This window comes from Eublepharis macularius, chromosome 6, assembly GCF_028583425.1.
Source record: "Eublepharis macularius isolate TG4126 chromosome 6, MPM_Emac_v1.0, whole genome shotgun sequence".
NCBI lineage: Eukaryota > Metazoa > Chordata > Lepidosauria > Squamata > Eublepharidae > Eublepharis > Eublepharis macularius.
In genome coordinates, this window is record NC_072795.1 from 110,926,296 (window position 1) to 110,951,591 (window position 25,296).

Genomic DNA, 25,296 nt, shown 5'->3' on the forward strand with positions numbered 1-25,296 from the left:
ATGAATAAGTCATGTGATCCATGGCCTTATGGGATATGAATCATATATGATCCATGGCCTTTGCGCCTAATCTAAGGAATAGTATGGTTTGCAATATGTTATATTTCCCAGCACCCTTACTGGGATGCATTATGTCACACCATATTCCAGTATTATCTTGAATAGTTTCATAATAGTATCTAGCAGGCCAGGGAGCACTAAAGTAATGAGTGCTTCAAAAATTAGAATCAAGACAGGGATACTTGAGTCTCTAAAGCAGAAAGTATAGACAAATGTTTGTTATGATGACTGCTTTCACCTAAATTATTTAGCTTACAAAATTTATATTTCATCTTTCTGCCCAGTCAGGGGCACCAAGGCAGCCTTAAGTGAATACATGATCAAGAAAGCCTATTATGCCTTCAAGTACTACAGGAATAGTCAGCATGTATTGACTAAGAGGCATGTACTACAAACTGCATATCATAATACTGCTGCCCCAAGATGTCCCAGTCATCTCCAAAAAAGCTTTTTAATGTATAACATCTGTTAAGTTAATGAACTGTGCAGCAAAGTCTTGTCTTTTTATAAACACTGGAGCTGATTCGGTTTAAATCTTCCATCATGAATTATATCTGAAAATTAAGGCTAGTGCTGATGACGGATACTAAGAACAAGTTTAAATGTCCACTGAATGATGCCCATATCAGGAAGTAGGCTGCCCTTTTCTGCCATATACTTGGAAGTTCTGGTAACTGGGCACAGTTACGACCCAGACAACCAGTATCAGGCAGCTAAGACTTTTTAAGAGAACAGAAAAACTATTAGATGTTACGAGCTTTTTATTCAACCGCAGTTTTTGAATTTGTTACCGTAAGTTTAGAAACTTCAGTCTTTCTGCACTCTATCATTGTACATTAACTGAAACCCTCAAACAGGCAGGACAATTTCACATAACAAAGTTTGTGGTGATCAAGCAAACGTTAGAGACGTTACTACAGTTAAAATCTAGAAGAAATGGCCTATACGCACATTTTAACAAATACACAGTGAGGGGAAAAAAGCATCTCTGCTCTGCACTACTGATGTTACCACTTTTGCTGACCTTTCCCAGTGTCGAAGATATAATTACAGCAGAAGGACAAAGTAGACGAGGGGAGGTCCAGATTCAGAAGCAGCATTTTCCTTGGTATCCAGGTTTATCATAATGCAGATTTATCATAATGAAGACAGAAAACACTTTACGTTTCAGAATAAATTCTTTTACTCATATCGAGTAAGAAACAAATATGGTGGGGGGCGGGTTTGTTCACAATGAATGCCATGATACTTAAGACCGTCAAACTGATATTTTACAAAATTACTGCTCTGATTCTGTACGACCTGGATACATTATTGTTAAGTATGCAACATCTGTTGTATCATAATAAGCTGGGCACATACAGAACAACTTCAGTTTTAACAATGCTACTATCCATCATCCTCTAGTTCTGCACAAATGGCCCCCTGGTAGTAGGACAGCTGCTACTGCAACGTCTGGCTTCAAGTCATTTTTTCTCGTAGTAGAACCACTTGTCAACTGAGATTGGAGGAAAAGTTTGAAGAAAGAAAAAACAGCATTATCACTGTGGACATGAAACATTTGTAAGGTATTGCAAGCCACCACAACAATTTGAAATGACTTTGCAGAAATCAGTTACACACATGGACAAATTTTCATTCAATCCCTCCACCCCCTAGTTTATAAAGGAAGAGTACAGAAGCAGCAAGTCAAAGAGGTATGAAGCTACAAAATAAGGGAACAGTCCTGCAAAGGCTTCAGCACAAATCAAACTTATATCTAACATTATATTAGACATGGCTAAATATGGGAAATGCCTATGTTTTTAAAGAACATAAACAAGGAAGAGGTAATAAAAGCCTGGAGAAACGGTCCTAAACCAAAAATGTTTAAAATAATATTGGACTCCAGCGTCTTAACGTATAAAAAGTTATATGAGCTCTAAATGTTGAACAGTTGGTAATTCCTGGCGTAAGCAGTATTGCAAACCAAACATGGTGATCTATTAAGCTTTAGAGTGGTTTTAAATGTAGCACCTTGCAAAGCAAAATAGGAATCATTAATTTAGGATTGCTAATAAACAACCACTCCCACACTACTCTCAGATTGTCTGAATTAAGGAAGCTTACCATCAGTCGGTATTGGATCGGCAGGTCCACAAACAGGTGCCTGAAATGGAGAAAACATCAAGTACAGAATTACTGTTTGAAAGGGAAAAACTGTCTGTTACAGCAAAGGATCATACAACCCCCATCATTAACGGAAGAAACGGTATGGACGTTCACTGCTTTTCCTGAGATACTAATCTATCAGGTAATTCCACTAGGTTTGCACAGCACTCGAACAGCACTCCCTAATGGTGCTAGCAGGATAAAGAACCAAAAACTCAATATTTACTATGTAACTACATATCTGAAGAATTTATCCAAAAAACAGCTGAATGAAGCTTGGAACTAAGTAATCATGTTCTTGGGATTCCCCCCCCCCCTTTTTGGCCTGTATTTCAAGTACCAGTGAAAAAGGTTTTTATAAGGATTGTCGCAAACTAATGGCAACAGAATCATACACGGTATTTGTCACTTGTGCTTACCAAATCCTCAATACTGGTTTTCATTCACTATCCTAATGAGCAACCTTCTGGCACAAAGGGAGTCTGCTTTAATCTCCCCTGGGCTAAGGGAGTCTCATTTGTCAATCACCAAAAATTCTTCTGAGCATTGTCTCGATTAAGACTGGTTGATACCCGGAACCTATGTTGTTGCAGCCATAAAAACTAGAATTTGTTTTGCTTTAATTAAAAAATTGATCCAAGCTAAGCGTGTCTCAGGATGGTGAACTCTGTAGCAACACCATATTCAGCTGCTTTTCATGACTGGTGTGGAATTATAGAATAGATGCAGCCCCCGGCAATTAGAATGGTACTCTAACCCATTAAGAGTATTTGAGTTAACTGGAGTTGCTTACCGCTTCCACTATAGCTCTAGCAGTTGTTTGATCACAACGGAAAGGACTCTCTGATAAAGTTGCATTTGTGCTAGAAGAGAAAATGCAGTTTTAAAACAATTTTTCTGAAGAATGTATCATTCACCATGGGAATCTTCAAAAATACCCATAACATTTAGCAAGATAGTGTTTGTACTGAGCAATGCATGGCACTATAGTTACAGTTGTGTAATGCGTGCACAACTCTTTTCCAGCTGCAGCAGAAGGGTAGTAACTTACCAGTTGAGTCCTTCCCCATCTGTCTTTTTATTTATTAGAGCTTTCCAAGAGTCATGAGTACTGTTGATGATGTCTATTGCAAAGTCCTAGGATTTTAGAAAAACAAAGTTCAATGTCTCTTGTGAATAGTTATGATGCAATGCCTTGTATTTAGAATTTCTTCTAGTGTAAGAAAACTTGACATACATTTGCACTAACATAAGATTTTACACAGACCCATTCTAGTTCCTCCCTCAAGCTTACTAGTCTTGATCTTTGGTTTCTGTATATAGCTGCCTCATCCTTTGGGATTTGGAGCTTGCATGGAAAAAGCTATCTTCCCACACAGTATTTCAGGAATCATTTGTGTGTATAAACATACATTTTATGCTTTTTATGCATTTATTCACATGCTTAAGCTGCCAAGCGTTGAAAGAGTATAGGTAGCATACACAAACATATACCTTGTCTTTAAATTCTCCATTGAATGCAAATTTGTTTTCTGGTTTCCCATCAGGTACTTTGTATCTTCTAAACCAGTCCACTGTAGCTTCTAAGTATCCAGGTTTAAGCCGCCTGACATCATCAATAGCTGACCAGAGGAAGGAGAAAACAAATATTCAGAACCTAGTCCAAAAAGATAGCTATGTAATATTAAACATACCATCAACAATTCCAATGAATATAAATTGGAGGCTTAAGGCCCAGATCTGAAGACATTCTCTCCCCACCAAAAGCATCCATTTATTTTTTTGCCATCAAGCTGCAGCCAACTTATGGCAATGCCATGCAGTTTTCAAGGTAAGAGTTTCAGAGGTGGCTTGTCATTGCCTGCCTCTGTATAGTGACCCTGGACATCCTTGGCAGTCTCCCATATAAGTACTAACCCTAGTTGACCCTGCTCAGCTTCTGAAATCTGATTGGGCTATCCTGGGCTATCCAGGTCAGGGCTTCTTTTTCAACAGTTCCTTTTAAAAGGCTCACTTTTTTAGAATAAGAAACCTCAACTTCAGTTATGACACTTGCCTCAAGTCCTCCAAATCTGACTCGGTTTAAAGACGGGAATTCTATAGTCATGGTTTATGCCCTTCGCAGTCTATGTACAAAAATTAGCGTTCAGATTTCCATATCTCCTTCCCATAAGATTTGAGTTCGCGCAGTGGCAACAGCCTGCCGCAACATCTACACATTTGGGAATACACCATTCTCATTAAACAAACACCACACCAACCTCAATTTCCCACAGTTGAATTTAAAGGAGTTTTTCAATAAGAGGGAAAAGCAAAAAGCGAAGGCATGCAAGCCCCTCTTCCTCGTTTCTGTGATACTTACTGTCATAATTGGCAGCTTCCGGGTCTTCAACATTGATTGCAATGACTTTCCAGTCTGTCTCACCTTCATCAATCAATGCTAGTGTACCAAGAACTTTCACTTGAATTACAGCTCCTCTGCTGCATATCTAAAGAAGGAACACTTACTCAAGAATTAAGTTCCCAAGTCTAATAAGCCAGAATAGCCAGCATTGGAAGTATAGCTACGCAACCATTCAGCAACGTGTAGAATTGTTAGTTCTGCCTCAAGGAAAGGAACATACTGAAGCCCACTGAGCCAGCCTGTCGTTGGGACCTCACCAGAGGATAGTAGCATGTTTCATGGCACCAGGCTCTCCTGAAGCCAGCAGTACATGTGAAAGACTCCGCACAAGTGTGCACAAAGGGGTCCCTGTAAATTCCAGCAGCTCCTAGGCATTCCTGTACATGAATGTCACTCTTTCCCCTCCTCCACTTTCACTCACATTCTGTCTCCACTGGAAGAGCAGTTTGCAATTCTGCCAACTGGGTGAGCTACAGCTTCTGCAAAATACAGCTTGAAATTCTGGTTACCAGGCAAATCATTTTGCGCAAAATTAGTTTGTCTGGTTCACAGATAACAACCAACCACAGTTTGCTGAGGTGGGGAGGCAATTCAAGCACATAACAGGAAAGTGAAGAAGTGAGCATCTGAGCCTATAGCATATTCCCATTCAGGAATCTCCATCTAAACCAACTATGACTTTACTATCACATTTAAATATAATACCATGAAAACAAGTTTATATCAACAGCTGTTTAACAAGCAAAATGCAATAAAACATTTAGTGAAATGAAAATTTCACTATACCAATGATCACAAATTATCTTTCACACAACCAGCACCTTCAATTTAAGAACTTTGATACCTTGCTTCCAATTTCACAAACATCAATTGGATCATTATCTCCACAACAGCCAGTATTTTCATCTTTATGTCCAGGATCTTCCCATGTCTAAGGTTAAAATAAAAGCAGATCAAATTCTTTAATACTTAGATGCATCCTGCCTCATCACGGACACTTGGCAACTTAAGTAATTACCATTTTACATTATTAAGGAAAAAAGTAATTACATGATCTCCCCCCCGCCCCCTGCCCTTAAACCCTCTAAAGTAACCTTAAAATTGCCTGCTGCAAATTAATAGCTAGCAAACTGTTGGCAGTGGCAATTTCTCTTGGTGGAAGAAAGAAACAACAGAAAGATCTACTGCATTTCAGACTAATATCAAACCATTTCCTCATGTATACAACATATTGAATTTTCTCTATGTGAAGTACGCATAACAAACTGCAAGACCGAGAGATTGATTTAGAAAAGTGGCAGCTTGCAAAGAAGCAATGGTCACCCTTGCCAGAGGGAAACTGCCATTTATGATTGCTTTAATAGAAGCTGACCCAACTTCCCTCCAGGTCAGGATAGTGACAAATTTGGCAAAACACCCAACTCTGGAATATTTTAGACAATAGCATTTTAAAAAAACATCCTGGCAAACTCTCAATTCAACTGGAACATTAAGCCTATCAGTCTGAAAGCGGTCAGAAGTATTCCTCACAGCATCCAGACAAACACAATTTATACAAGCAAAATGAGAGGCGATTTTGTAGTCAAACTTGGAAAGCCTCAGAACAGATGTTAAAGACAGGTATGGAAGTCCCATAAAGAAGTACAGGAGCTGGAGATCACAATGCCAGTCGATGACGAAGATGATGTGCCTGACAGAACATCACTCGTCTCATTTCCCTTGTCCTTTCCCCATATAAAACATGAGAGAAACTTAGAGTAGGTAGAAACCAGTAAGAACACTTAAAGAGATTGATCAGAGGCAAGAAGCACAACATCTTGGATGTAAGTTGCCTAAAAGGTAATTTAAGGTAAGGACCATAATATGAAAGTTTACGCTACTTAGTTGGGTTAGATACAACCAGCTTTTTTGTTCAATTGCAGCCAGTTCCCTCTTTATTACAGCTAAGGGTGTGCCTCCCTAAAAAAATCCAAGTAATCCAGATCTGGGTTTCATGGATGCCAAAAAATCTAGGATCCCTGAAATCCAGATAAGATTATTTAATCTGGTTCAGCAAAACTAGAGAATCCCAGATTTATCCAGCCATTATTCCCTATGAGGAAAACTACTGGTAGGATTTTTCAAGAAAACTCTACCAAATTTGCAGGGGACCTATTCCCGACTGTCCATTAAAGACCCCCAAGTTTAGGAAGATTGGACCCCGAGGTCCAATTCTATGGGCCCCTGAACAAGGTGCCCCCACCCACTCTCCATTGTTTCCTGTGGTGGGAAAATTTCCAAGTTGGTTCCCAGGCAGAAACACAAAGGGGAAAGGCTGCAGCCAGACAGAAGCATACGAAAGCCCAACAGAATTAAACTGAAGCAAGAGAATGGAATCCCCCCAGAACCGATGAGAAGCAAGGGGAACCGATGAAAAGCAAGGGGAGCAACACAAGACTAGAAAATCATGTCAAAACAGCAAATCCCTCCCAATTCAAACTGAAGCGAAGGACACTGTTGCGACTTAGCTCAACTGAACCCATGTCACTCACAGAAGCCACTCAAGAAAGCCAGCAACACTCAGCAGCAGCCTCTCTCCAAGACCAGACCACACAAAATGGAGGCTGCTCTGTGCCAAGGCTGGTTTGTTTGTTTTTAATTCCCTGCAGGGCAGTTTGAAAAAGGCTTTCTCCTTCTCAGAGAATCCCATTGGCCAGACAAGGAGAGCTCCTACATGGATTGTCCACTCACTCCCTCCTCCCTGCCTTGTTCCCCCCCTCCCCCTTGGGAAAAAACACAGGAGAAGCCTGGGAACTAGTCAGCCAGGGGTTGAAATTGTGTTTCCCGGATTAACATGGATTTATCTGGGCTTCTTGAGCTGAGTCCCTGGATCAGATCCAGGATTCTCTGAATACAAGATTTCAGAAAACAAGGGTTCTCTAGTCTCTTTTGAGGAGGCCCAGTTAAGGTTCAGCAAATCAGAATGAACTAAACATTCAGAAGGTTCAGTCAATGACCATTCAGCCCATACTTCAACCAACACTGGTTCTTCCGGTGTTCAATATAGTTAAGAAGCCTCTCATGTTAGGAGAGTGGGTTTTTCTAGTCACCGTGTCACTTGACTCACAAATAGCCTGCTTGTTTACAACATACAGAGCCCTCTCACCTTCCTCCAGAGAATATGCCAACAGCTCTGTAGTGAAAACAAGTTTCCCCTCATTAGCGGGAGCGGGGGGGGGGGGCGGAGAAGAGACAGACAAAACTTTGTTTTGCTAACTTGGGGTATTGAAACAACAATTTCTGAAGCAGCACAATGGACAAAACACGTAATAGGAAAAGTATATATACCTGTGGAATAGCACCGTAATTCCAGATATATCCCCTGTGAGGAAACACATTAGCAACATAACGTAGCTTTCCTTTCTTCACATCTTGCTTAATTGGGTTTAAAGTATCTTTGGTTGCAATCTGAAACAGAAGTACTCATGAAAGAATTTACAAGTAAATCCATTTAATCAATTCAAGGATGGGGCTTTTCATAGAGATATGCCAGCTCACCCTTCCATATTATGTAGCTAAATAAATAGGAACTAGGAAAACTCAGCTACTGTCTTAATGTTGACGACTACTGAAGGAATCCATTTCCACAAAAACAGCACACATATTTCATAGCTACTTCATTAGTATAGTTTCTCCTATTAAAAACAAACCTATAGTGCAAACCAGCACGTTTATTGTAAGGGAAATCCCACTGTGTAATGGATATATCCCCACATGCATATGGTTATGGCCTTAGAAAAGTTGCCAGCATTAGTACTTTGACCTGACTAGCACATTTTAATACTGCCTTTTTCCCAAAGAGCTCAGGGCAGCATACGTGGCTCTCCCTTGCCCATTTCAACCTCAAAACAATTCTATGTGATAGGGACAGTCTAAGAGAAAGGTTGTGTGGCCCATGACCCTTCTTTTCACCGCCGAGTTTAAGGCATTCAAGATCTGACATTGTGATCCAGAACGGCAAGCCGATTTCCTGCAAGGGGGGAGTTTTCCCAGCACAGAAAGTAGAATGCTCCCAAATTAAAGAGGTATCCAAACAAAGAGAGAAACGCGGTAAATTAAAGAGGAACACCCACAGGATTCAGCGCTCATTCAAAGCAAGATTCGTGGCGTTCCAAAGGTTTCCCCCTTTAATCTAGAGGAAACATCTCCTCCACTTTGTTTAAAAGGAAATCTTCAGAGTGGCCGCAGGGGAGTGTCTGGGTGGACACTCTCTCCATTGCCCTGACAGGAGGTGGAGGTGGAGCTAAGCTCCACTTTCAAAAGGTGACTTGCTTACACCACAGTGGGTAAAGGGGACCCGTCCCATGGTGGGTCCAGGTGCAGTTGTCAACTCGCCTGCCTGCACTTCTAATTCACAGCAAAGGGGGGAGAGCAGTGAGATCACAGAGGGTGGGGGATGCCATTCCTACGCATTCCCGCACATTGTTTGCTGTTACTGTCACAGCAGGGGTGCAAAAGGCACCCCTGGGTAGAAGGTGCCTTGGCCAGTAGAACAGAATAGTCATTAAAGGTAAAGACTAAGCAAAAGCCAAGACACTAAGTCCAGTTTCCTCAAGTAATTACCTCCATCTTGGCATTAGTCCACCGAGGTACTTCCACAACCATGTTGAAGACATTCTGAAAAGGACAAGCCAGGAAGATACAACACCATCAGGGTAAAATAGACTTGAACACATTACATAATGACCTTATACAATCTGGTTTTTTTTTCCAGTTTTCATAGAAGAGCCGGTATCTTTTGATAGTTAACTGCACCTAGCAAAACAGCGACATGTTATTTTTCCAAGAGCAGTAGAAGATGAAATCTGATCATTGGGGATTGGTAGGTGAATAAATCTGCCTTTGGGTTTCTTCGAATTCCAGTTTATATCATTGACAAAGGGGGGGGGGTACACAAAAGTAAGCCCTACTATATTAATACAGTAATTTGTGGCAACTTCAAAAGGCAAATTTCCCTTTTGTGATTTAATATCATGCAAGAGTCCAATATCCAGTCATTAGCACATATTCAACGTGTCGAGCTCAAAGTTTAAGAACCGTTACTGTGATTGACTTAATTTATGGTAGAAGGTTTAGTAGCTCACAGTGGGACTTTCTGTATTTACACAGCAATAATATAAGCAGCAAACTCCACCCTACTGTAAAACTGAAGTGTGGTGAGATCATTTATGGAGACACACAGGCACTCATATCCTAGCCACCTTCACCCTTGCAAATGGCCCCTGCTTCTTCTGTGCTGCCAGGCCTTAAACCCCAAAGTACAGGGAGAATGCTTCTACTGCTCTTCCCCAAAGGCAGACTGTGGGCTACCTTGCTATTAGCCTTCTTAAAGCTGGACAAGAGCCACAGTTTGGCTACCCAAATAAACTTGTAAGAACTCCTGCTCAGAAAGATGAGAGTAACTAGTCCCCACAGAGGCAATGGTAATAAAGATTATCCATACAGAGCAGTAATGGGCAGTTAGTTTGTCACTGACAGCCAGAAACTTCTTTTGTTTATATCCTGTCTTTCGTTCCAATAGGGACACACAGAAGCTTACATGGTTCTTGTCTCCTCCATTTTATCCTCACAACAACCCTGTGAGATAGACTGACCTGACTGTGAGTGGAACCACAAGTGACAAAAGGCACAGGTTGGACACTTGTCAGCTTCCCTGAAGTTTTGATGGGAAATGTAGGCAGCTTGGCGGAATGTTGGACAAGTGACAGTTGAAAAGTCCATTGGACAGCAGTCGGAGAGCCAAGCTGCGAGACCAGGATGCCTACATTTCCCATCAAAACTTGAGGGAAGCTGACAAGTGTCCAACCTGTGCCTTTTGTCACTTGTGGTTCCGCTCTGTGTGACTGCCCCAAGATCTCCTAGCAATGTATTGTCGAAGGCTTTCACGGCCGGAGAACGATGGTTGTTGGGGGTTTTCCGGGCTGTATTGCCGTGGTCTTGGCATTGTAGTTCCTGACGTTTCGCCAGCAGCTGTGGCTGGCATCTTCAGAGGTGTAGCACCAAAAGACAGAGATCTCTCTGAGCAATAGTAAGACAATGGTACTCACTCCACGGCTCACAGACAGTCGCTTTTGCAATTATCATCAATCAAAAGAGCCACATGGCTACTGTATGCCCTGTTCCCCACCGCAATCACATGCATACACAATAATACGAGATATTGCTTATACTGATTATTTAACTATTATATTTTTAATTACCAGACTACCTCCATGCGTGTCTCTCCTCACCACGGTTCAACTAACCAGCCCTTCTGTATCTGGAGTGAGGGGCTTTTTTCTCTGCCTTCTCATTCTCTCTGCAGCATAAAGTCCAGCAGGTTGGGCACGTGAGTGAGATTGTCAGGGTGCCCAGAGGAGAGCAAACTGGTCATGGAGAAAGGGGAGTAAAACCAATACCACCCCACTGTGGCCAGCTTGTGCTTTCCTTGGGGGCAGTTGCTGGGAAGAGAGCACAGAGGCTGTGGATAGGAAGGGTTCTTTACTTCCACTCTAGCATGGGGCCCACAGGTCAGGGAAGCTCTCAGCTTACCCATCCTCCAGCTCCTCTGCCAGCAGCTTTTAAGGTGGGAACCACCTGCCATATACAAGCCCTGCCAGGCAATGACCTTGGCCACTTTCCTGGGACGTCTTGTGGAACAGTGCTCAGAAAAGTCATGGGAAGTGAGCAAAAGAGCCACATTCAGCTCCTGAGCCACTGAGTAACACTGCTTTAACCACTATACCACACTGGATCTACCTGTTTTCCATCATACTTTCAGAAGTTTAAGATTAAAAAAGCTACATCTGAGTTACAACTTCTGAGCTATGCAGAGAAGCAGTGATGAAATGTAGCCCATCAGTTCCACCCCTGACCCAAACCCTTCTAATCTCTCAGGGCCTCAGCCACGGATGCCAGCTGTGTGGATCCATGAAGGAGAACAAGAGAATTAAGCGAGAAGTCGCTTCTGCTTGATCTGTAGTATAACTGCTGAGGGAGGGAGACTTTCTTCCTTCAGTGGGAAATTTTTTCAAAAAGACAGCGTCCATAAAATTTTGCAGGCATAAGTCAAATGAGATTTGGAGCCCTCTTGGGCACTTTTATTTCCTGGAGTAACATAAACTGAAAATTACATTCCCCAGCTGGTTGGTAAAATTTTAGATCTCAATGAGTTTGGTTTATCTGTCATAAACACTTCTTGCACTTTAATTAAAGGTAATTACATTTAATCCACTTGATGGGAACTTTCTTTTTCCAATACCACCTTACAGATGGAGTGAATTTTGCTGGAAAAGAAATAAAAACTGCGTAGCAAAAGACATTTTGACTTTGGCTATTCTTTTGAAGGTAATGGAAACTTCCAGACTAGAATATGTAAGTACCAGAGTTCCTATCTACAACAAGAAGCAGGTTAGATTTGCCCTACCCTGGACATAAGAAGGGTACAATAAAACTACATACACTTAAGAATTAGAACAGTACCAAGGCACTGATCAATTCAGCAGACTGAAAGATACTTTATAATCCTCTCAAGAGCTTAAAAATACCAGGATTAAGGTGCAAGAGCCATGGGAGACAAGACAAGACTGAATAATGTAACCTTTTTCCCTAAGCTGGACTCCCTAACATAGCTGCTACTGAGCTTGTGTAGAAAGCTGGAGGCTGATGAGGAAAGCCATCCCTGCAATAAAAAAAAAGAGAAAAGTGAAGTCTAGTGTTGCGATGTACTGCTTAGTCCCTAACAATAAAATGCTTGCTCTTGTCCATTAACTTTGGGACTCCTATCTCAAACAGCTAAGCAAGTTGCATGCCTCCTCCAAACAGGCAAGTTTCTTCCCAAACACAGAGGCAGTTCTGCTACCGCAAGATGACCCTTGTGTTTCATTCCCGCCACTCATGAATCTCTCGCAATCAATGCACTAAACGACTGCCCCCAGGGCAAGCAATCTGCAAATTCTTTTGCCATTGTTTACCGCCACCAGATGACCCATGCAAAGCTTTCTTATCTTGGTAATAGTCATTCTAATATTTGGACACACTGGGAGGAAGCAATTTTCTAAATATCTGATCACTCATTAGCCCCCCCCCCCCCGCCACGATTCTACAGAACAGCTCTGCTCCTGGACCTTCTCCCACACATGATCAGAGGATGGTATCATTTGACCCTTTGCTACTAAGACGGATTTTGGTGCTGGGCCAAACAATGCTACTTTCCAACTCATGTGACACTGTGCTTTTCTAGGTGTTTGTGACACACACACTTCTTTTAAACAAGTATTTGTTTTCACAATGGACAAAGAAGTGGGCCTTAAAAAATTCTACTCAGGAACTCACTTAATTTGCAAAGGTTTGCTTCAGAAAGCACAGCTCATAAGGGTCTCACTTAAGTCTTCACAGGAAATAGGATGCTGCCAACCCAGGTCTCACTACACATCTTCCCAGTAAAAGAAACACATGACTCTATCAGGGTTTATCATCTCTACTCCAATTTATTGGCAGCTGCTTGCAGGACTAGATGCAATAATTTATCACATTTTTAAAAACTTGATATTCCAGGAAGATGTACATTTATACAAGGTATTTCTGCCATTGCATTCAAAGTGGTTTACAGGTCACATAGGTGCTCCTATATATCTAGACTAGATTTATAGAAGGTGAGAAGAATGGTGAGGCCGTATTTAGGCGTACCAAGGTTTCATTGCACCAAAATGAACCGGCACACAAAGTGTCAAGATGTTGAGGAGAATGAACACGCAATCAGAGAAATTCACAATACAGAAAAATAAGTGAGGTGGAGAAATGGAGCAGTGCCTGACTCCAGAACAGATCAATCATACAGAAGCTCAACTCTCCTCAACAAAGTATACAATCCTGCATTTTAAAAAGCCCCAGGGAGTGCTGAATAACTGTCACAGAACCCTGAATGAAGACTGGACTTATAATAATGACCTTTTTTTTGCAATTATCAGTATCAAGCCATGTGAGAAACAGCTTGCCTAGACAGTCTTAGATTAAGAGTCAAAATCTCATTTTCAACTCTGCCTTCCACTCAGCCCTGACTTTCAATTGAATTTGCTAATCCTGTAGTGGTTGAACTTCCTTGAATCTGTTTGGGGTTTTTACCATTTTCCTCAGCACTTCCTTAAACTACACACCCAGACTTCCAGACCAGAACACATGATCTTGTCTCTCACATCTCTTTTGCTACTAGTCTGTAACTCGGTCAACTGCATTAATAGACATGTAAAACATGGCACTGAAATTATTCCTGCAACATCATTTATGATTCAGAATCAGCTTTTCATATTCATGAGCACAACTACCTTCCCTGCCATGATAAGGATTTTAACAATGTACTCTGGGCAGCCACAATGTCACTAAAAAGCTGAAGGAGCTCACCATTATTTCTGAAAGTTAATGTGAATGGTTTGCCACACTAGCGTTTCCATGCGCTGCACTTCCACTTAGGCCAGCGGAGACACAAGAAGCTAAGCATATATGTACAAACATAACTTGAGACATGGCGCTAGAAATAAAGACACACAATAGCTCTGAATACAACACAAGACACAGGCAGAGATTTCTTTTCTAGATAAGAAAAATATGCCTAAATCTTATGAGAAGCCAAAAAACACTCAGAAATACGAGAATGAAATGCAGCTGAAAGATCAATTATTTTCATTTTAAGAATAGAAAGATTCAGAGAGAGCACACACTGTAGGAACTGGACATGAAACATCCAGCTTCTCTGTCTTCTCTTCAAGAGACCCAGCACTGTAGGAAGATTATATTGTTCCACATTTCCTCCCATTGAATTGCAAGGCCTGCTAGGAACTGCTTGTTTAGTAAAGGCAGTAAAAGGCAGAGCTGGAGCTGAAAAAAAAATCACCAACAGCTAGAAGAATGATAGTAAAGGACTCATTTCTACAGCCGAATGCTGAACTCAGTATGTTCAGACCATACCTTTCCTTGTCGTGTTTAGCTTAAGCAACATTGCTTAGTAAAGGTTCAGGGAGCAGACTTAACTGCCAGGCACAGTTACAATCACTATGAAGACAGAGAAACAGCATTTACCTTTTAGATGGAAACCAAACCAAAGTGGTATCCAGTAACAAAATTGTATGCATTCTGCAAGGGAAATCGAAACCCTACTCATACATATCCACATTTATTATTTACCTTGTGAGCATCTGCATACATTGGTATGTCATGGAGTGGAGAGATGTATTCTCCTTTATTATTCTCTGGAAAACAAGAGAAGGGATTAAGAGCGATTGCTCAGTTATGCATGTAATAGTAAAATAAGCCTATGGCTAAAATACTATGGCTAAAAAGTTTGGAGAATCTGAATGACAAAGCCCTACTTGATCAGTGAATTCTTGTACCAATTAAACCATTGCAACAACTGTATGCCTTATAGCAGGATTTGAGTGTGGTTGCACATTAGAGACCAACAAGATTTTCAGGGCGTAAGTTTTCAAGAGTCAACGCTCCCATCTTCAGATCTGAAGCAGGAAGCTTTGATTCTCTAACATTTGTAAGGTGCCACTAGACTCACATCCTGCTGTTCTACTGCAGACCAACATTGCAGATATACCCTGCCCTTCTATCTTACATAGGATCCCTAGTCAGTTTAGCAAATAAAATATGCATTACTATAAAAATCTAGCAACCATCTCAAGGACATCTGCTCTACACACCACTTCTAACCCAGGCTCATTCCTATCAGAGATTAAATCATCAGTAATTCAGCGTAAATGTTTTTAAATGTATTTTTGTTTATTTATATTATTTATAGTCTGCTTTTCTCACTGAGATTCAAGGCAGATTGCACAGTGTGAGTTAGTACAGTCAATTTCAAGGACACTTCGATAAAGAATGTAACGGTATATAAATGCAAATATTTAAAACCAGCAGAAATCCAATACCGACTTGAGGAAATGCTGAAACAGAGAATAAACAATTCTAAGACTGACATACATACATACACACATAGAACTACCCAGAAAGATTGTACTTTTTGGCATACATGTGTGACTTACAGCACCCACAGTCATTATACAAGTACCTTCTCCTATAACCACTACGATTCCCAAACAGACTAACACTTGTAATTACAGGTAAGACAGATTTTGCAGATGTTAGCACCCCAGACACTAGGTTGGTGTTGGGCATGGGGTAGACCTGCCTACTCTTCCATTTCTGCCTTCTCTTTCAGCATAGAGTGTTTGGCCCATCTAAACATTTCAAGAATTCATCCTGAAGGGTCAGCTACAAGACATCCTCCAAATGCTAAAATCTAATGAATATCAAGGCCAGAGGCAGATTGGTACAAGAAAATTTCAGCTCATGATCAAATTATACCTTTGGCTATTATACCTCTACCGTGCTGCTTGTAGATCAACATAATGATTTCCTACGTGCAAGATCATTCGAACAATATTTAGACACAACAACTTAACACATGCCACAATCCCATTACTTTCAGGCCAAATATACTACAAACATCCCCAAACTGATTTTCTGTGCCAATAAACATACCTGTGAATTCAGCATTTGTGAATTTGGCAGCTACATTTACAGGGCTGGGGGAGGCTAGCCCTGTCTGGTCAGATCTCAGAAGCTAAGCAAGGTTAGCCTGGTTAGTACTTGGATGGGATACCACCAAGGAAGTCCAGAGTTATTATGCAGAGGCAGGCAATGGCAAACCATCTCTGTTCATCTCTTGTCTTGCAAATCCTATGGTGGAGGTGAATGCCTTCAAGTCATAGCTGACTTACGGCGACCCCTGGTGGAAGCCATCTTTAATTCAACTGTGACTTGATGGCAAAAGGGAGGGGGCCTTTCCATCTAGTCAGCAAGCTCCCCTTCCGGCAAGGTGCTGATCATGGATGAACGACACTCAGCAGCTGACCCTTTCTGTGTGGTTATAATATTCATACACCACACAACCATGTAGGGTATCACCACGGGGAAACACTCCCACAGAATCACAGGGAGTACATGTGAAGGAAGAATTAGCTGCATCTAACAGAAACATCCATCAATGTCTCCAACACTTCTAGATTACATTTGAAAACCTAACAATGTCTGGAAAGCTGCCACCTGTCAAAATAGGCCATGCCGGGTGGATCAATAGCCTGATTTGCTATAAAGGAGTTTGAAATACTTTATTTTGTTTTTATAACCAAGTATAATAACTTGTAAGGCTCTGAAACATCTTTTGGAATTCTCAGAGCTGTCCTGAATGACAACATGAGAAAATATGCTAGCATACATTCGTTTTCCTCCTACTTTCAATCAGGATGTAGTGGAAAAGGCAGTTCTTTGGAACTTATCTCATAAAGAAAGTGAAAAGCCTTACTAACACAAGATTTTGTAAAGTCAATCCAAGATCTTTGAGTTTAAAACAGCAAAAGTCAATCACAACTTCAGACCTCTTCAGACTTCCAGCTAAGTATGGCCTGGAACACCCTAGTTATGAGTGAGTTTCTCATTTGGTATGGTGTAGAAGGGAGGAAGTGAGGGGATACAATGTCAGGATATATTGTTAGTTGGAATTGCTTTGTCTTTTGAAACTGATGCTTTGATCAGGAAGTATTTCATAGTATCCTGAATACTCAAATGGCTTGTTTATACTCTACATTTTTAATGAATAAAAAAGAATTCCCATTTCTGGTTTAACAATAGGAATTAGACTTTAAACAATAAAACCCATTCATTATACCAGATTTCAAAGAATAACTTAAAGAAACTCCAAAGGCACTCTATGGAAAATCTCCAAAACAGCAAATTACACAGGCTAGCATTCAGCTCGTCTTACCAGAATGCATATCCTGAATCACACAGGACGTTTTTCTACCAAGATCAAATCTATTACCATCCCTGCAGAAAGATGTCAGGGACTGACAATAAAAACCTTAACTACAAATGCATGCTGATTGGATCAGACCTGGCTGAGACTGAGAGCCAAGCTACAAGTGACGTCTGACACGAGTTGGACACATGTCAGTTTCCCTCAAGTTTTTTTTTTTTTGAAAATTTTTTATTGGGTTAGAATCCATTATTTCCACATTTACATTCAATTTTCCCCAATTTTTTCATCTCTAACCCCCTCCCTTTCCCCCCCTTTTTGTTGACTTCCAACAGCTTTCCAACCCTTTGTCCCCTTTCCCTTACTTTTATTAGCTTCCTCTATCTAAAACAAATATATATTCTCCATTATTCTAAGCAGTACATCCTTAACTATTTTTAACATTATATGCCCAAACTGTAAGCCTTTGTTTCCATCTTAGATAAACAATTTATCCCAATTTTTCAATTTCAGGTATTTCTATATATCATAAACCATATAGATCATACATTCGTTTATATCAAACAATTTGACTTATTCTCTATATATATTACTCATTCTATCTTTTTATAATAGTTCTATATATCTCTCCTCACGTAGTCAATCAATTTGACCCATCTATATCTTCAGACATTCAGTTTGGTACAAAACTTGTCAGAAAAAAAAGAAAATATTGTTAGTTAATCGCTCCTTATATTTAGTCCTTATAATTAATTATTTTCTCTATGTTCTGTTTGTTAACCTATATATATCTATATATATGTCAATCTATTAATCTGACTGCTTATTAATTCACATTTATCTCTTCTCCCCCCGGTAAAGTCTCCCCCCTCTACTTCAATACTTCAGTAGTTCTCAAACTGCCATAGTTTTCCTCCCACCTCCCATTTCTTCTCCAGGTATTGTTTCAGCTTCTCCCAGTCTGTGTTGAACTGCCCTGAGTCCAGATCTCTCAGTTTTCTTGTCATCTAGTTTCCCTCAAGTTTTGATGGGAAGTGTAGGTGTCCTATCTGACTGCCGCTGCCAGCTCAGCTCCTTCCCAGCCACTGGGGGCTGAGTGTGTGTGTGTGTGTGTGTCAGTCTGGGTGCCTGTCCTGCAGCCCCACACCTACAGAGGGGAGTGGGGGTCTTGGCCCGCGGCTCCATTGAGCGGCACGCACGCTCGCTCTGCAGCCCTTTGGCAGGGCAGGGGACAGGCCATGGCCTGGGCAGTGCATACTCGCCTGGCAGTCGCTCCATCTTCCCATGGCCCAGCAGCAGGCTGGGCGCGATCAGCTGGGCTGTGCCCCACCCTCTCCCAGAGATGTGTGGTGTCAGGCCGCAGCCTGGGCCAAGCTCGCCCAGCATCTGCCTCGTCCTTCAACGACCCAGCGGCGGGCCGTGTCTGATCAGTTGGTTCCCCCCCACCCCAGAGTCCTCTCCTGGAGCTGCCTTGGGTTAGTGGCGGCTCAGCCCAGCCAGGGTAAAGGGCCGGGCCGCGGCCTGGCAGGCAGCACAAGCTCGCCCAGCGGCCACCTCGCCCTGCTGGGCTGAGAGGAGCCAGGAGCACTGCTGGGGCCACAGCTGCCCACACAACCTCGGTGGCCGCCTCCGAGGTGTGGTGGTGGGACAGGGCCACAGCTGGGGGGGAGTCCCTGTGGTGAAGGGCCCTGTTTGGCTGAGAGGAGCCAGGAGCGCTGCTAGGGCCGCAGCTGCCTGCACAACCTCAGCGGCCACCTTCGAGGTGTGGTGGTGGGACAGGGCTGCAGCTGGGGGTGGGGGGGAGTCCCTGTGGTGAAGGGCTGTGCCCACACTCCAGCACTCGGGTGCCTGAGCTGGGGAGCCAGGAGGACTGCGTGGCGGGATCCTCTCTCGGGTTGGGGGGGGGGGCTTTCCATCTCGCCTGCAGGCAGCGCAGCCCATTCCGACAGAACCCTACCCAGATCAACTGTTACAGCCAAGCTACAAGTCAGACAGGATGCCTACACTTCCCATCAAAACTCGCAGGAAACGTCACGGAAGGGCTGGGAGCATGTGCACGCTTTGTGTGCACTTGAGGGGGGAAAACCCGATAAATGCCAGTGCCCCCATCTGGGTGAGAATCATCTGGCAACCCTAGGAGGGAGGGGCAAGTAATACAAATGAAAGTGAAACTTTTTGAGCAAAATATTCCACAAGTCTTGAGAATATTTGTGTTTGAGAATATTTTTGTTTAACCACATTAGTTGACAAACATAGATGTTTAAGCAAATACAAGAACACATATGCTATATAATGTTACTATTTTAGTTAAATAAAACAATGTAATGGTTATTGTTAATGATTATTTTTCTTCTTCCAATAAAGTACAGCAGAAATGTTGTCGAAATATGAATGAGCAACCTATTAAACTGGAGATAGTTATGAATCATTGCAAAGTGAACTATCTATTTCAAATCATAAATAACCAAACAATCATTAGTTTTCTGATATAAATGTAAAACTAACCTGAGAAGTTATTGGTCTAAAAATGAAACCTTCATCTGGGTTATAAATATTAAAGGTTGTAACAACCAGCAAGAATGAGTCGTTATGTAGAAATTGATGATTTCAATCAAGTTTCACTGACTAGTGATTTAACTAGTGATCAAATTAGTGATTTAAACCAATTTGATTTAAATCAAATCTACCCTGCAGATAACATTGAAATGTCCTTGTAAATAGCTATGGTGCAGCCTCATTTCGAACACTGTGTACAGTTCTGGTCACCATATCTCAAAAACCAATCTTACAGAACTAGAAAAGATGTAGAAGAGGCCAACCAAAATAATTAAGGGGTTGACACACCTTTTCTATGAGAAAAGGTTGAACAGTCTGGGATTTTTCAGCCTAGAAAAAAGGGAAGGGGGCTTAATAGAGGTTTATTAAAATTATGTATGAGTTAGAAAAAGTGAATAGAGGGAAAATTTTGTTCCTCTCCCATAACACTAGAATAAGAGTGCGGGACTCTAATCTGGAGAACTGGGTTTGATTCCCCACTCCGCCACTTGTAGCCAGCTGGGTAAACCTGGGTCAGTCACAGCTTCTAGGAGCTTTCTCAACCCCATCCACCTCACAGGGTGATTGTTGTTGAGGGGATAATGATAACATACTTTGTAAACCGCTCTGAGTGGGTGTTAAGTCATCCTGAAGGGCGGTATATAAATCGAATGTTATTACTATTTTTACTCAATGACACTGATGGATGATAGGTACAGGACAAACAGAAGATAACACTTCTTTATTCAACAAGAAATTGAATTGCCGAACAAACTGCCCATAGACTTAGTGATGGCCACAAGTATAGACAGATTTAAAAGGGTTTTGGACAGATCAATAGCTACTAGCCATGATAACTAAAGGACCCACCACAGTCTGAGGCAGAATTCAGAGTGATGAAGAGTTCTAAAGAACTTGAAAGTCTGCACACCACTTTGTATCATTTTGGATGATCCTATTCAAAGATATGTGTCTGGTTTTGATTCTGCTTTGGACCAAAATGCCTACTCTTTCTGCGAATCTGCCGCCCAAAATCCCCCAAATCACTCTTAAGCAGGGTGCTAGTATTTTGAGTGCTGGTAAGCAGCAACTCCACTGATAGAAGAACTCTGAGGAAACATTACCTAATTGGTACATTGATGGCTGCAGACAGCACAAGTTAGACCTGATGCCTGGAAAAGCCCCAGAACACCACATGTATTTTACTGTGTTCCAGTCATGCTCTGGCAGCTCATACTCAGAAAAGTACCACAGCATGATCTTACTGGATGTGCCAATAGTTGCAGCCTTACTTCAATGTTAAAAAATGATGACTCAGAGCCCCGCCTCTCAGTAACCACAGGGAAAATAAGACAGGTGTGCACCAGGAAGCAAGATGAACAGTGGTGAGAGTATGAGAGAAGCTAAATGCCTTTCACTTCAGTCATCCTCTTCAGGAGAGTTTATGAGAATGCTTTCCAAGTATAATTACTTTAATGCTAAAACTGAATCCTGGTTTCCCTTTCTTTTTCAATTTTGGTATGAAAGTAAATCGCAAGAACAATTTAACATCCCCTCCTTTCATAAAAACAGAAGGGGAATCCTGATTTGCAGGGCAGAAATGTAATGAATTCCCTTCACTGTGCAAGAGGGGAAAGAGATTGTGCAAGTATGCCTGAAGCAGCCCTTCACCCAAGCAGTCCACTGTATGGAACAGCTTATTCCTTCTGATCAGATGAGACCAATTAAGTAAACTTTGCTCAACGTAATTTCTTTCCCATACAAAGGCACTTTTACCTGCACGGTGAAAAACCGAGAATGTTTGCGGTGCCGCATCATTGCAAAGGAAAGAAAATCGCCTTAAAGGATTATACTGTAGGAGGCTTTCATTTTACAGCCACCTTCACTGCTCTTATCTGGTAATCTGGTCAGACTTTAAACTCCACTTTGTTTGTCCTGTGGGGGAGGGCTGAATGACAGCCACTAACCAGGTGCTCATTTGCAGTTACTGCCACATCAGGCAAGATACAGAATTTCTTCAAAAGCCATTCCACCATTTATGGGGCGCTACTGCCCAAACCCCCTCATTTCCACAAGGGCAGCTACTACTGTCCCACTTCTTTTTATTTTATATCATAACAGTCAAGGGTGCATAACAGGGTTTTGTGACCCCTTCGCTCTTGTTTTCCCAGCCATACCTGAAAGGGAGGGAGGGGGAAGGAGTGAAAGTTTTACCTACATTACAAGCTGACAACACAAAGTTAGATACAATAATGGTCCCATATTAAGTAATTTGGAATATATATTATTATAAACTCATATATATATGAGTTTATGCATGTAGCCCAAAAGTTCAACAAACCAACTACAAACCATGGTGGATTTGATTTAAATCAAATTGATGTAAATCAGGATTTAAATCACTAGTCAGTAAGATTAGATTTAAATCATGGTTTTCTACATAAAGACTCCTCACACTTAGCTTCGGGTGCAGATCTATTCTACTCCCAACAATCTTCTATTCATTGAATTTTTTGAAACTTAGCACTTAAGAGGTAAGGAGCTGGTTCTATTTACAAGGAACAATGGGATTAAGGTCTTTTTCTCTACTGTGTATGTTTATTTTATAACCTTTTTGCTGTGAAGAAAAGACATGTGATCTCTGCAGACACAAATTCACCAAGCATCTGTGATAATATCTTCTAGACAGAAAAACTGCCCGATAATCTTACAGAAGCCTGTGGAAGAGCATGACCTTGTGAATGGATTAATGGAATTAGTTTACCAAAAAAATTAAACATTGCATGAATATACAGCTTCATGCTACATAATTAAAAACTAATCCTTATTTCATGATGATAACCTTTGGACTATAATGTATTTTAAATAGAAAACTATCTTTCGATAGATTTTTTCTCAAAAAACATTTTATTAAAATCCAATTTAAATTAAAAAATCCGATTTAAATTTTAAAAATCCATTTTTTAAAAAATCATTGATTTTTATCCACCCTGCTACAAACACTGACCAGGCTATCCATCCATAATCCACACCACAGAGGCTTCACGGCAGTCTTCATTCCCTTTCTCACCAGAGGGGTATCTGTGTTAGTCTGTAGCAGTAAAATTAAATGAGAATCCAGTGGTATTTTTACACTAACATAAAGCTGAGTTAGAACTTATTTCTCCAGTTGTATCAAGCCTATACTACTTTGTACTTTCTACTGCTGTAAGTATCTCCTACTAAGTAATTTCTGCATCGTTTAACTTGTCCGGTTGAAATGCTCTCTGTATGTACCCCGGCGAGCACTTCGATCTTCAGATAAACATTTACTGGTGGTCCCTGGCCTTAACCAGGGCCAGGGCTTTTTCTGTCCTGGCCCCCACCTGGTGGAACTCTCTGTTGGAAGACACTCGGGCTTGCCAAGATCTTGCATCTTCTCAGCAGGCATGTAAGACGGAGATGTTCTGCCAGGCATATGGTTGAGGCCAGCAAATGGATCCATCAAACCAGTCTCCCTGCCAGTCTTCTGCCAGTGGAGGGGCCATATGACCATCTGCCCCCCCCCCCAAGTATGATGAGCTAGAGTTATAAACACACCTCCACCCTTTTCTTATGTGTATGACCTGCAGGGATAGGGGGCCCATCTAGGTTACTGTTAACTATGCTGTGTACATGAGTTCTGCGATTATATTGTTGGTTTACTTATTGTAATTTTATCCGTTGCTGTAACCCAACCTGAGCCTGCTCATGGGGAGGGCAGGCTATAACTCAAATAAATAATAATAATGGTTATAGCTGTGTATCAGATTTCTGCTTGTTTTCAATTTTTGCAATCCAAAACCTATTGTGCTATTTATTGGATGTTCCAGCCATTGACCCTTTTGACTTACACTGTGTAAGCTGCCTTCAGTAAGAGAGGGGGGCTACAAATAACATAAATAAAGTCTGCATTCATGAGGCAGATAGCTCTGGATATAAGCGTACCTGCTGCGTGAAGTGTATCTGCTTCATGCATCTGACAAAGTGAGGTCTGATTCACAAAAGCTTAAGCTGAAATAAATGTGGTTAATCTTTATGGTGTCACCAGCCACATTTAATTTTCCTGCCAGGTATTCCAGAGGAGAACATCTGCCTTGGTGTACAGCCTGAGTTCCCTCAGAGATTCAGGCAGGCAGCCTTCCATTTCTCCGATCTCCCTCCAGCTTTCCCAGCAGGCACTAAAAGGCATCCTTTATTTTTAAAAAAGCCCCACAGAAGAATTAGACAGGGAAAATTTGTAAGGCGAGGAATCAACCCAAGCCTGTGCTGGAAGTGACATATTCCAACCTGCTGCCAACTTTCAGATGCTATCATTGGGTGTGGCAAGTCCCTCTGAGCGCAGGAAAGCACTCTGTGCACACGCTCAGAACTGTTCTCGTTGCTTGTCATGTTTCTTTTTTCTAACGCAGCCTGTGATCTTAGCAAAGCCACCTTAAGAATCTTTCTGAACTAAAGGCAATATTAATAAGTAGCACTTACAGATAATTACAGGCAACTGGCTACATAGTCTGTTGTGGGAAGTCTAGCGGCACCTTAAAGACTACCAAAATTCTGTTCCCGAATGAGCTTTCACAGACAAGAGGCCACTTCTTCAGATTGCTCAGATTTTCAGCCTGCTCTCATCCACCAAACTTTATACTGAGATAACATTCTGTCAGCCTCTGAGGTGCCACTATTAAAGTCCCACGTTTGCACTTACAGGGGCTACTGCAAACCATACACTTTGCGGTAGCCCCTCTCTCATAGCCCACTGCACACCCCGAGTCTAAGGAGAGAAGACGAAGTAGAAATGCTTCCCAAACAAAGTCAAGCAGGCCCGCGCTCATTCATTGTTGCTTCCCCGTCCCCGACTGCAGATGCGGAGGGAGCCGAGACAGCATGGCACCGGCGCGATTCAGAGCGCCCTTCCCCCGCGCACCCCCTTCCAACCACTCCTCTCTACAAGGAGCACAAAAAAAGGCCTGGAAATTAGGGGGGGGGATTTAAAATAACGCTCCCGACCAGAGTTTTGCTTAGGAAGCGAGCAGGGCGCAGCCCTTCGTGACTGCCTTGCGGGAGGCTCTTCCAAAGGAGCGCCAACCGCTCCGCTCTCTTTCCCTTTCCCTTTCCCTTTCGCACGCATAGCGGCAACTGTTGTTGCCGCCGCCCCGTGAGCGCCGCTTCTCCCGCCAAGCCCTCCCGCGGGGACTCACTGAAGAACAGCCGGTACTCCAGGCTGTTCAGGCAGCCACGCTCCTCCACGCCGTAGCTGGCCATGATGCCGGCTCCCAGCGCAGCACGGAATGAAAGGAGG

At 42.0% G+C, this 25,296-nt stretch overlaps 1 protein-coding gene across 1 annotated transcript; it reads right to left on the reverse strand.

The window, feature by feature from the left end:
* Positions 1-1,219: 1,219 nt before the first annotated feature.
* On the reverse strand, positions 1,220-25,296 carry PPA1 (inorganic pyrophosphatase 1). Its single transcript, XM_054982292.1, has 11 exons — positions 25,196-25,296; positions 14,813-14,877; positions 9,218-9,271; positions 7,943-8,062; positions 5,460-5,546; positions 4,574-4,700; positions 3,706-3,833; positions 3,263-3,348; positions 3,005-3,074; positions 2,170-2,209; positions 1,220-1,558 (listed from the first exon to the last, which is right to left on the reverse strand). Exons 1-11 carry the CDS (start codon positions 25,257-25,259, stop codon positions 1,527-1,529), a joined length of 873 nt encoding a protein of 290 aa, XP_054838267.1. The 5' UTR covers positions 25,260-25,296; the 3' UTR covers positions 1,220-1,526.

Bases quoted from the DNA above. Each gene is read 5' to 3' on its own strand.
- PPA1 (XM_054982292.1), bottom strand. From the start codon at position 25,259: ATGGCCAGCTACGGCGTGGAGGAGCGTGGCTGCCTGAACAGCCTGGAG. The intron at 3,075-3,262 runs GTAAGTTACTAC...TTTCTCTTCTAG, and splicing joins GATGGGGAAGGACTCAACTG to CACAAATGCAACTTTATCAG. The intron at 1,559-2,169 runs GTAAGCTTCCTT...CTCCAATCTCAG, and splicing joins CGATCCAATACCGACTGATG to TTGACAAGTGGTTCTACTAC.